This window comes from Ascaphus truei, chromosome 12 (genome assembly GCF_040206685.1).
Source record: "Ascaphus truei isolate aAscTru1 chromosome 12, aAscTru1.hap1, whole genome shotgun sequence".
Lineage (NCBI taxonomy): Eukaryota > Metazoa > Chordata > Amphibia > Anura > Ascaphidae > Ascaphus > Ascaphus truei.
This window is the reverse complement of record NC_134494.1, coordinates 33,302,019-33,314,814: the sequence shown is the minus strand read 5'-3', so window position 1 is coordinate 33,314,814 and position 12,796 is coordinate 33,302,019. Positions and strand designations below refer to the sequence as shown.

At 47.4% G+C, this 12,796-nt stretch overlaps 1 protein-coding gene across 9 annotated transcripts in view; it reads right to left on the bottom strand.

Annotated features, from left to right (window-relative positions):
* The window catches only part of LOC142464108 (embryonic protein UVS.2-like), a 68,304-nt gene that overhangs the window by 15,085 nt on the left and 40,423 nt on the right, over nucleotides 1-12,796 (bottom strand). For 6 of the 9 annotated variants that reach the window (XR_012787593.1, XR_012787590.1, XR_012787591.1 and 3 more), the window contains 4 exons: nucleotides 9,853-10,078; nucleotides 9,623-9,741; nucleotides 6,580-6,811; nucleotides 2,522-2,653 (listed from right to left, as the gene is read on the bottom strand). Coding sequence is in view for 2 of the 9 variants with exons in the window: in XM_075567266.1 (XP_075423381.1) it covers nucleotides 2,522-2,653; nucleotides 6,580-6,811; nucleotides 9,623-9,741; nucleotides 9,853-10,078 (709 nt within the window). In the remaining 7 variants the exon portion in view is untranslated. The remainder of the gene's footprint in view (nucleotides 1-2,521; nucleotides 2,654-6,579; nucleotides 6,812-9,622; nucleotides 9,742-9,852; nucleotides 10,079-12,796) is intronic. The other 3 variants (XR_012787594.1, XR_012787595.1, XM_075567267.1) reach the window with 1 other exon arrangement.

Below are 12,796 nucleotides of genomic sequence, written 5' to 3'. Positions count from 1 at the left end.
GTGTGTGTGTGTGTGTGTGTGTGTGTGTGTGGCTTAGTGCATGTGTGTGTGTGTGTGTGTGTGTGTGTGTGGCTTAGTGCATGTGTGTCAGTGTGTCAGTAGCAGTGTTTGTGTGTGTGTGTGGTGTGCTGTTGTGTTTTATGGGTGTAGCAGCAGCAGCAGAGTTTGCGTGTAGCAGCAGTTTGTGTGTGTAGACCTGCTGTGTTGCATGTAGAGCTGATCTGTCTGTGTGTGTGTGTAGAGCTGATCTGTGTGTGTGTGTACAGTAGCGACATACTTTATTGCACTAAATGCCGGCGGCATGCCGGGATCTGCCCCAGCTGCCGCCAGTAATAAACGCGCGCCGCCGCGTTTCCCCCACTCACCCCCCCTCCTCATCGCGCGCAATTTACCCCCCCTTCCGGACCCCGAACCCGGCTTCTGCTCTGCCCCTCTGCTTCCCCGCACCCCCGCTTACCTTAATTTCATCTCCAGGGGTGTCGGGGAAGCCTGGGGAAGACGGGGAAGACGGGGAAGCCGGGCGCGCATGTGACTGTAACGTCACAGTGCGCCGCCACGCGCCGCGGCTACCCGCTTCCCAGCCGCATACAGCCAGCGGCTTTTGCTCGAATAAGAGCTGCCGCTGCTGTAGAGCTGTAGTGTGTGTGTGTGTGTGTGTGTGTGTGTGTGTGTACACAGAGGGGGCGGCAGTGTGTGGATATAGATAGCTGCAGTGTAAGCGTATATAGAGGTGCTTTAATGTATTTACCATTTTATTTTAATAAAAAAATGTATATAACTATTATTTATGAAAAAAGCCTACATTTATCCTATAATAGTAACTAGCTGATATACCCGGCGTTGCCCGGGATGTAAATCCGTAACAGGTAGTATTATTTATAAATAGGGGAACAATAGGATGACTATTGGTGGAAAGGTTGTATAATGATGTTGAAAAGAAACATGGAAGAAAATGTAATACGATGTTGTTTAAAAATGGTTTATTGTAAACACACCACAGTGCAATGTATATTTTGGTGACCTAAGTGATGTAAAAATGTGAGGTGTGTGTCCCGCTAGGGTGTGAGCGGGTGTGTTCAGTACGGGTGGCGTGTGGGTATTGAGTGCTGTCTTTGGGTGGGGGTCCCGCTAGGGTGTGAGCAGGTGTGAGGCGGCGTGTGGCTATTCAGTACAGGTTTCGGGTTGGTAGTGAGTGCTGGCTGTAGGTGGGAGTCCCGCTAGGGTGTGAGCGGGTGTGAGGCGGCGGGTGTGTGTTCAGTACGGGTGGCGCGTGGGTATTGAGTGCTGGCTGTGAGCGGGTGTGAGGCGGCGGGTGGGTAGTGAGTGCTAGCTGTAGGTGGGAGTCCCACTAGGGTGTGGGACGGCGGCTGGTCAGTAATGTTGGTGCGTAGGGGTGTGAGTGTGGCGTTTGGGTGTGTGCGCGGTGGGTGGTGAGTGGGTGTGGTGGCTGGTCAGTGATTTCGGTGCATAGGGGTGAGAGGCGGCGGGTGTGTGTCGAGTGTGGCGGGTGGGTGAGAGGCGGCAGGTGTCAGAGCGCAGGCGGCGGCTGTGGGTCGCAGGGGTGTGAGGCGGCGGGTGAAAGGCGGGAGAGCGGGCGGCAGGTGAAAGGCAGAGGCGGATGGGCGGGCGGCGGGTGGGTGAAAGGCAGAGGCGGAAGGGCGGGTGGGTGAAAGGCAGAGGCGGAAGGGCGAGTGGGTGAAAGGCAGAGGCGGAAGGGCGGGTGTGTGAAAGGCAGGGCAGGGGGGAAGGCAGGGGTGGGGGGGAAAGGCAGGGGGGAGGGGAAGGCGGGGTGAGGGGAAGGCAGGGGTGGGTGGGGGGGTTTAGGCATGGGGGAGGGGAAGGCAGGGGGCAGGGGAAGGCAGGGGTGAGGGGGGAGGCAAGGGTGGGGGGAGAGGCAGGGGGGGAGGCAGGGGTGAGGGGGAGGCAGGGGTGGGGGGGGGCACTCTTCCAGCCAGGGCATTATTGGCCAGTAATGCCCTGTTAATCAGGGATTATTACTTAATTAAATGTACTTTTATTTTGCTTGATATTGTTTAGATAGAATATGTGTATCTATCACTTTGTTTAGCAATTGCTTTGCTAGTATTATTTTCATTCGGCGCCATTCAGTACTGTTTTTTCACGTTATCTTAATTTTGACCAGGGTGGTCAAAATCACTGGTAAGGCAGCCACACGAGAAACACTATAATATTTAGTTCAAGTGTTTAGAGATCATAAATAAGTCACATATTTTGGTAATAGAATAGCGCAGCACACACCTTTCTGTTGTGTCAATGAACGATCCTGATAAAATGTTTTTAAACAACCTGGACACTCATTGATTGGAAGCTTTAGAAATTTAACCTTGGTCCCAAATACCATTGTTACGGTCTTGTCAGTGTATAAAACTGTTTGTTTTGGGAAATCCAATTTTCAAGTCTCAAAAATTCAGATTGAAGTATGTGTTCAAGGTCGAGAGGCTATGGCTGTGTGCATATAACATTGTGTCATCCGTATACATGTGTATTGAAGCTCACTTACAAGCTGTAGGAAGATCGTTGATGACCATTGCGAAGAGTAGGTGCCCAAAAACAGAGCCTTGCAAGACAATGTAGGTGATATCCAAGGGGTTGGATCTAGAGTTTATAGGCTCAATTTGGGTTTCCCCTAATACTGTGGGTAGAAATGAAACCAGTTTAAAGCATTCTTCCCTATTCCAGAGCACTGGAGTTTGTTTAGCAAGAAACATGATCAACAGTATCAAAAGCCTTTGCAAAATCTAGGAATATTGCACCAGTGAGTTGTCCCCGTTCCATTCCACTATGGATCTTATTGCAAACGTATAGGAGGGTAGTTAGCGTGGAGTGTTTGGCGCAAACGCCAGATTGGAATTGGCTAAGGAAATTTGTCTTGGTATAGCAATCGCTTAATTGGGAGTGAACACTTTTTCCATGACTTTGGATAGTATTGGGAGAAGAGAGATTGGCCTGTAGTTTGAGACAGTGTTTTTGTCCCCACTTTTGAAGATTGGGACAACTCTGGCAGTTTTCCAGGTCTTAGGGATATGGCTTGTAGACAAAATCAAGTTGATTAAGGAATCAAGCGGTAGGGCAATGGCTGGGGCACCAAGCCGTAGGAACTTAGATTGCAGTGTCAGGTCCATATAAGGCCTGGGACATAGTAAGCGCTTAGGTGCTGCTGCTTGCTCTTGCTCTTGCTTGCTGCCGCTCGCGCTACCAGGAGCTTTTTGCTGGCAGAGGAGACAGCAAGCGCGCTTGGGAGGCGGGTATCACTGTGTGTGTGTCACTTGGTAGCTGTCAGTGTGTGTGTGTCACTTTGAAGTGGTCTGTGTGTTTGTGTGTCACTGGGGAACGTGTGTGTGTGTGTGTGTGTGTGTGTGTGTGTGTGTGTGTGTGTATTCTATAATATTTTAAAAATTAAAAAAAAAGACATGTGAGAATAAATTATTTATTAACATTGTGCAACTTTGATAAATATATTCACGCACGCACACGCGCGCACACACGCGCACTCACACACGCGCGCACATGCATACACATACACATGCATACACACACACACACAAAGGGGCACACACACACACACACACACATGCATACACACACACACACACACATGCATACACATACACACACACAATGCATGCACACACATATACACATGCACACACACACACACACACACACACACACACACACACACACACACGTGCACACACACGTGCACACACACACACACACACACACACACATGCATACACATACACACACACATGCATACACATACACACACACGCATACACACACACATGCATACACACACACACATGCACATGCACACACATGCACATGCGCACACACACACACACAAACGCACACATGCACACACGCACACACGCACACATGCACACACAGACACACACACACACAGGAGACATGGATTGGGGCAGAAGGGGGACAGACCGTCAGGGGTCGGGCTGGGGGGGGCCCGTCACTGGCCGGGGGCGGGCCAGTGACGTCACGGAGCTGGTTCGCCCTCATTGGGCGAACCGCTCACGTGACCGGCCTGTCTCGCCGGCAAGCGGGGGAATTTAAAATTCCCCTAAGACCTGCGCTTCCGCAAGCGCGCGGAAGCGCAGGTGAGCCCCTACTAAAGCCGCTCTAATTGCAGCTGTAGGGGCTCAGTGCTGAGCGGGAGCGCGCGTCAGCACGCTTCCGCCAGCAAGCGCCAAACATGGCCAAGGCCTAAGGCTGCTTAGTTTTAATTTGAGGAGCGCTTGTGCAATCTCTTCTTCAGATACTGAGACAAATTGAAAATTGTGGTCGTGTTTTGTTAGAGTGGGCTATAGGGGTACTCACAGAATGCGGTTCATGTTTGTAGTTTGGGTTGCGTTTCGCTAATAGGTTAGTAGCACACCCCACAAAGTATTCACTGAATACATTTACAATGACAGTGGGATTTGTCAGAGAAATATCCTCCTTAATGATATTACATGGTTGTTGATGGCTAGAAGGCTGGAATATATTGTTGATAACCTTCCAGAAGTTAGCTGGGTTTGATGTATTCTGGTGAATAGTGTCAGAGTAGTATTGTGCTTTTGCGTGTCTTATTTGCCTTGTGCACATGTTCCGCAGGCATCTGTAGTTTTTAAGATCCTTGGTAGTGCCAGTTACTTTGTAGCTTTTCCGCAATGGTAGAGTGCTATAAGGCCGTTTGTAACACATGGAAAGTGGGCCCCCATACTCTTATTCTGCATAGTGGAGCATGGGTATCACAGAGTTTTAAGAACTCGGATTGGAAATAGTCGAGCACAAAATGGGGGTCAAGTATTAAGTTGATTCTGTGCCAAGGGCAGTTGGTAAGATAAGCCAGAAACTGTTGTGGGTTAAGGTTTCTAAATGTTCTAGTGAGTAGAACTTTAGGGCTTTATTAGGGTGGTCTGATTTTCCTTGTATTGTATTGTATATCTTTATTTATATAGCGCCATTAATGTACATAGCGCTTCACAGCAGTCATACATGTGGTAATCAAATAAATAACAGATAATACTGTATAAATAACAGATCATGGGAATAAGTGCTTTAGACATTAAGGAAGAGGAGTCCCTGCTCCGATGAGCTTACAGTCTAATTGGTAGGTAGGGAGAACGTACAGAGACAGTAGGAGGGAGTTCTGGTAAGTGCGTCTGCAGGGGGCCAAGCTTTGCACAGTACACTATTGCATGGTCACTAAAAATGTCACGTAGGATAGCAGGGTTAGATTCAGCTGGGCCTAGAGGAGAGAATCAAGTCTAGCATGGAATGGTTGTGAGATTTCAAGTTTGTCCGTGAGGGTTTTGGAAATTAGTTGGGTTAGGTTAAGTGTCTGGATTTTGTAATTTTTAGGGTCAAGCCAATTGTAATTGAAATCCCCAAGAACTAACAGCTCACTCTTCTCATTCAGAGAGGAAATTAAGGAAATTAAGCCAGGTGATATCAGTCAAGGACTGTAGAGGGGATTTAGGTGGACGGTACAGTAGATGGCTGCAATCAGGACTGGCTTCAAAAAGGGGAGGCAGATTTTGACAACTAGGACTGCAAAAGAGGGTGGGCATGGGGGGCAATTTAGCAGCCTAAATTGTAAGGTGTCTGCAATATAAAATAACACCCCTCCTCCTCTCTTTGACCTATCTTTCTGAGCAATTGAGTATCCCTGAATAGTGATAGTTGCATCGAGGGTTTTAGGAGTTAGCCATATTTCTGTGAGAATGATGGCTTTGGGTTTATGCATAAGGCCCTTAGTTCATCCAGTTTGGGCAGAAGACTCCGGATATTTATATGGGAGACAGATAGTCCTTTTTGGAATTTGAAAGGAGAATTCTCAGGGGTATGGGACAGAGTTGAAAAGGGAGGGCCTGGGTTATGTTCAATATCACCTGCTAAAGAGAGTAGCAGAATAAATAGAAATTTGAGTAATTGTTTGCAAGTTGTACATTTGTGATGTTTGCCATTTGAGTGAGTAGTGGTGGGTGTGCTGGTTTTCAGAGTTCATCAGAAAAACATTCCGTAGATAATGCAAGGCTTTTGTGTAATCCAGGGATGAAATTGGGTGTGGGCCAAGAGGGGGGAGTTTGTAGTGGGTAGAGAGAGTAACATTTCCATGAAGTCACAATAAAGAACAGAATTAAGTTAAGTAGCAGGTTCATTATCACAAAGGTAGGCAACATATATGAAGCTGTTGTGAGCCAAGTGAGTGTGGGCAGAGTCAGAGGTGTGCCTTTTACTTGCCAACATTTTTTTGCTGCATTTGCGATGCTAGGGGCTGTTTAGGTATTGCAGAGGTTATTTGGGGGATGGGAGAGGCAGTTGTGTGCTGTCAAGTGTTGGGAGAGGCTGTGAGTGAAAAGACAATGCCATTAGTTCCATATCACATCAGCTGAGGTTATGGTCTTGCATATAAGGGGGAGCATTAAATATATAACTAGAGTCTAACTATATTTTCACATAAAGACTCACAAGATGCAACAATCTTAAAATGCAATGCTAAACCCTGCAATGCTTCCCTTAAGTTCTTTCAAATTTTAGTTAGTTAGGACTCACCAAAAGAGTATGTGGCCCGGAAACCTTCATGACTCCCCGAGACATCACTGTGGAAATTGAGCAGCATTGAGTTCTCTGTGGAGGTCACAGGTGGTGGGATCTGTTTGTTGCTGCAGAATGTCCCTAACTTTGGTGCAGTGATCCTGCTACCATCATAAACCACAAGGTGGTCATTGCTCTGAGAGCAATTGGATGCAAACTCCATCTTGAAGTTAGTGAAGGTCATTATGATCTGGAAGAGAAAGAGCATAGATTTATGAATGATGCTGATGCCTGGCTCTGAGTGTTGGGAATGAAGAGCTATGACATCTTGTCATTCTAATAAGGGAAATGCAGAACATGGACTGATTTTGGGAAGCTGACAAAGCAACAGTGTCACCTACTTGTTCATCTATTACTGCTGTTTTTTGGATACTTTACTATACTGTATGTCAGCCTAGGTCATTTGTCATGTGTTAACTGGTGGTCAGAGATCGGCTCTGCTACCATTTACATGTAAATGCTCTGCTTCTCTGTAGCAAAACTATCCAATGGAGTTTGGTCTGTGATTTCCTATTGGCTGTCAGCTGGGAATACTGAAGCCTGAAGTCCACAGAATGCCCATTTAAGCCATTGGTCTCTCTCAGCAAGGATTAATGACTCCCAGAGACTACCAACTGAAGGGAGTCTTGAAGGTCTCCTCATTCCCAGCAAGTAGCTCCATTATTGAGACTACAGGCGGTCCTCGTTTTACGACGCTTCGTTTTACGACGAATGGCTTATCCGACGCTTGTCAATGCATCCCTATGGCCCGTTTTACGACGCCCGAACGGCTTATCCGACGCTCTTACGACGCTTTAAAAAATTGCTACAAATGAACAACCAGACGGCTGCAGGCTAAGGAGATCATTCTGAACAGTCTGTGTGAAGGTTTGGTGGTGTATTTTAGGCCCTAAACCATGGCTGATCAAAGCAAAAAGCAAAGTGCTGTTACTCCAAAAAGGAATAGAAAATCTATAACTTTGGAGACCAAGCACAACATCATAAAGCGCTCTGAGAAAGGAGAGACGAACACAGAAATTGGACGTTCCTTGGATATACCTCGCACAACTATTGTGACTATAATAAAAGACAAGGCAAGAATCCTGGAACAGATCAAGGGCTCAGCACCTATGCAAGGTACGACAATAAGGCAACGTGCTGGGCATATTGCTGAGGTAGAAAAACTCCTCATCATATGGCTGGAAGATCAATCCCAGCGTCATGTGCCCATTAGTTTAGCCTTAATTCAGGCCAAGGCTTTGAGTCTGTATGAGGACATTAAGCAACAGCATGGAGAAGGGGCCACTGAGGAAACGTTCACTGCAAGTAAGGGCTGGTTTATGCGGTTTAAAGAGAGGGCAAACTTGCATAACATTAAAGTGACCGGTGAAGCTGCTAGTGCTGATGAGGAGGCAGCTAAAACCTTCCCTGTTACATTGGCCAAAATTATAGAGGACGGTGGCTATTGCGCACGTCAAGTGTTCAATGTTGATGAGACTGGGCTCTACTGGAAGAAAATGCCCAGTAGAAGCTACATTGCAAGAGAGGAAAAATCTATGCCCGGGTTTAAAGTTGCAAAGGACAGGCTGACTCTTCTGCTTGGTTCAAATGCTGCAGGTGATTTCAAGCTAAAACCTTTGCTTCTTTATCATGCAGAAAACCCTAGGGCATTCAAGGGTTATGCAAAGCACACACTTCCAGTGATTTGGAAGTCCAACCGTAAAGCATGGGTAACAGGGAGCCTTTTTGAGGACTGGTTCCAGCATCAATTTGTTCCGACTGTGCAATTATATTGCATGAACCAGAACCTCGATTTCAAAGCGTTGCTGCTCCTGGACAATGCTCCTGGCCATCCCTTGTACCTGGATGACCATCATCCAAACATCATGGTGGTGTTCATGCCCCCCAACACCACCTCACTGATACAGCCGATGGACCAGGGTGTTATCGCTTCCTTCAAGGCCTACTATCTTAGGCGAACATTTGCCCAGGCCATCAGAGCAACCGATGTGGAAGGTGGTCCAACCCTAAAAGAATTTTGGAAGGGTTACAACATTCTTCATGCAGTGAGAAACATCGGAGAGGCATGGAATGAGGTGAAACAATCCAATCTAAACGGAGTTTGGAGTAATTTGTGCCCGGATTTTGTGTCTGATGTCCAAGGCCTTACAGAGACTGTTGCAGAAGTTACAGAAACTGTTGTGCAAATGGCCAGAGATCTCAACTTGGAGGTGGAAACCGAGGATATTGAGGAGTTGCTCGCCTCACATTCTAACGAGTTGAGCAATGAAGACCTCATGCAATTAGAGGAGCAAAAAATTGCTGAAGAGGAGGCCCACCAATCTGCTGATGTGGCACAGCCACAGCCACGTAAATCTTTGTTTAGCAAAATGTTGGCTGCGGCATTCAAGCACATTGATAGCGCACTGGCCATGTTTGAGGACAATGACCCTAACATTAAACGGAGTTCAACAGTCAGTCGTGGGGTGTCTAACCAAATCAGCTGCTATAGAGAGATCTACACGCAGAAAAGGAAAGGATCTGTCCAGACTTCAATGAAGAGGTTCTTCAAGAGGCCGAAACCTTCAACCGCACCTACATCACCTCCAAAAAGTCCGTTGTCTATTGAAGATTCCCCCCCCCCCATCATCTTCCTCCAATAATTGATGTGTTTTTTTTTTTGCTCGTGTACATTTCTGTACAGAATACAGCATAGTTTTATTTTTATAGTTTTATTTTACAGTTCTGTAATCAATAAATATAATGTTTACATCATAATCTATGTGTGTGCTGCATATCTTATTGCTTGAGTAACATTTTCTGTGTATTTTAGCATTAAAAATGCCTTCAGGAACGGAACGTTTAATTTAAACTGTGTTCCTATGGGAAAACGGGTTTCGCTTTACGACGCTTCGCTATCCGACGCCATTTTGAGTAACGCATTGCGTCGGATAACCGAGGACCGCCTGTACATGAATGCATATCTATTGTAGGTACATTTAGGACAAAGGCCCATATTTACCTTGTAACCCACCGGGGCCAAAATGAGGAAGATACAATCCATGGTGTTGGGGTATTTCTTTGGATATCCAGGTGATGTAACAATCCCTTTGTCACTGAGGAATGTGCCACCACATGTCACTACAAAGAGAAACTCAATGGTCATGTAAGGAAAAGCACAATGCAAGAAAAAAATAGCATGTATGAAATAAGGGAACATAATCTGCATATCTAGAGACTCCAGAGACCTACCTGTGCTATAGGAAGCTTTGAATCCAGCCCCAGTCACTGCTGTATCACTGACAAACTCCACCAGCATCACAGTCCCCGATGCTAGCAGTGAGGTGAGCGGTCCAGTCACACAAGCTTTATCCAGTAGCACAGGGGATGTCCTGCTGGCTCCATCATAAACCTTAATGTACTCAGAGGCACAGTTTTTGGAGGTCTGGACATAAAATGCAATAAACTGTAAGAAAACCTGCAGGAAAAGAGCACCTGTTTAAATTACCATGTGGCATAATTTAAATTGCACCCTCATATGTATGTACGTAATTATAACTGTATTTATATAGCGCTTCACAGCAGTAATACACGTGACGTAATAATATAACACACAGTGGGAATAAGCGCTTCACACATGAAAGTAACAATAGGAAAGAGAGTTCCTGCCCCGAAGAGCTTACAGTCTAAATGGAAACATACAGATGGTGGGAGTAATAAACCACCTAGCGATGCTTCCTTGAGGACAATCCAGGTAATGTATTGTTTAAGCTCAGTCTCTGTATAAAATAAATTCCCAATGACAGAATAATGAAACTTTAAAGGCAATGTCCCACGGTGTCAGTAATCAATACTGAGATCACAAAGTGTATGATAATCTACAACATTGCTAGCAGGTTAACTAGCCCTATCTTCTGGGCAAACAATGTGAGCTCTGCATTTGTGATGACACATAGGCGTCGTTGAAAAACCACAGTGGCTTTCACGTTTTGAAACGCGTAGGATGGTCCTATTTTAGATTTGTACTTATTGTTTGTGTATTTGATCCAATTTGCAGTGCTCTGACTGTGCTTGTTGGCTGTATCAATCAGGTGGTATCACCTGTGGTTTTTCAACGATGCCTAGCAAGTGTCGTCACACATCACAGCCTCAGCATTAGTAGTGCTTTTGTGCCGGTCTCTTAGTACTGTGTATGATCCTTTTGGCATGGTTTTCTCCCGCTGTGTTTCCCATGAGCTGTTCTACCCACCCTCTGCTTTCTTGCTATTTAGCGGATAAGGAGATCGTTTGCGAGAATTTGATCTCTGGGACTCAAATTAACTTATACTGAACTCTATGGGACTCTTAGTGTTGATTGTGGTTCCCAAGTGACGTCTGTCCCACTTCCGATCTGATGAGACGAGAGGAGGCTTGATGATCTAAAACTACCGGGACTCTTCACACTATACTCTGAGCTTTGCGGGACCTTGTGTACCGGACATCGGTGACGCCCCTGCGGCATGCTCCAGCATACGGAAGATTCAATCTGATGGTGAGGACTTCCAGGAGGATTCATTGTGCCCGTGTGAGAGAGGCCACCTACCTGTAGATGACGATCATATTCCCGACCTGTTCCGTGCCCAGTGACCGGTAACCTGTCATAATCTATGATGTGCCCGTAACTATTCACTCTGATGTACGCAGAATACTTACCTTTTGCTAATATTCAATTTTACTAAAACATACTTCACTATGAGCGGTTTTGCGCTGTCTATGTTTTTTTTTCTCCTCTAGTGTTGGGTGTGCCGAGCTACCCCCTTGTTCATAGCTGCAGACGCTCTGTTTTTGCTCAACCCTGTATACGGTGTTGTATTTCACGTTTTATTCACATTTTGTGTACTATTGTGGGTACTATTGTGGGTAATATAGGACCTGTTTAGCTCATTGGAGCAGCACGTTCTTTACTATTGTATCACTTAATGTTGACAGTAGCACACTTTATTCTATACTAGCTGAGAGACCCGACGTTGCCCGGGAGTTAAATTTCCTGCTCCCTCCTCTCCCCCTATTTCTGTGCTCCCCCTCTTTCTCCATGCCCCCCCCCCCAGAGGGAGGGAAGGACAGTGGACAGGAGGGGGGGACAGTGGACAGGACAGGAGGGGGGGGGCAGTGGAGAGGACAGGAAGGGGAGGGGCAGTGGACAGGAGGGGGGGAGAGTGGACAGGGGTGGGAGAATAGACAGGGGGGTGCAGTGGAGAGGAGGGGGGGACAGTGGACAGGAGTCACCCTTACCGCACAATTTCAACTGTGCACCCCTCTTACCCTATAATAAATATAGCCTTCTCTGACGTTGACCTGACCTGCCTTTTACTCTTTTAGCAGCCACCAAAAATGGAAACACACAACCTTTTATACCACCACCCCATTTTAAAACCACACCATCCTCCCATTCGACTTCCACCCCCCCTCCACTTCCCACCCCCCGGTGGGGGGACACGGGGACCCTCCAGCCTTCCCACAAGCCACAACAATGCTGTAGCTGCCACCGGCTCACCTCCCCTCACCCGCAGCTTACCTTCCCCCATCGGCATGCCTTCCCCCTTCAACAGGGGGGAGCAGGACAGTGGCGGCTGCGCGGGACATGCCCTTCGCTCCGGGACATGGCCACGGGGGGAGGGGCAGAGCAGCCTCTTCCGTTCGCCGCCTAGAGGGGTGCACAGTTGAAATTGTGCGGTAAGGGGGACGACAGGGTGGAGTAGTGCGGAGCACCATTTTAATATTGTGGCGTCCGACCGGATGGAGTAGTGCGGAGCGCCATTTTAATATTGTGAGCCGGTGGCATAGGGGGGAAGGTGCGCCGAGGGGGAAGGTAGCGGGGAGGTGAGGGGGGTGATGGCGGGAAGGGGAGCTGTGGGTGAGGGGGGGTGATGGTGGGGGGGAGCCAGCGCGGAGGTGAGCTGTGGGTGAGGGGTGGTGATGGTGGGGGGGAGCCAGTGGAGAGGTGAGATGTGGGTGAGGGGGGGTGATGGTGGGGGGGAGTCAGCGGGTAGGTGAGCTGTGGGTGAGGTATGGTGAGTGTACTGGGGTGAGAGTGGGTGGCAGTATGTGTGTGTGTCACAATGGAGTAGGTGTGTCTGTGATGTCAGCGGACCACGGACCAATCAGATTCACCACATCTACCAACACCCATACAAATTTCACATTTATATATTAAGAT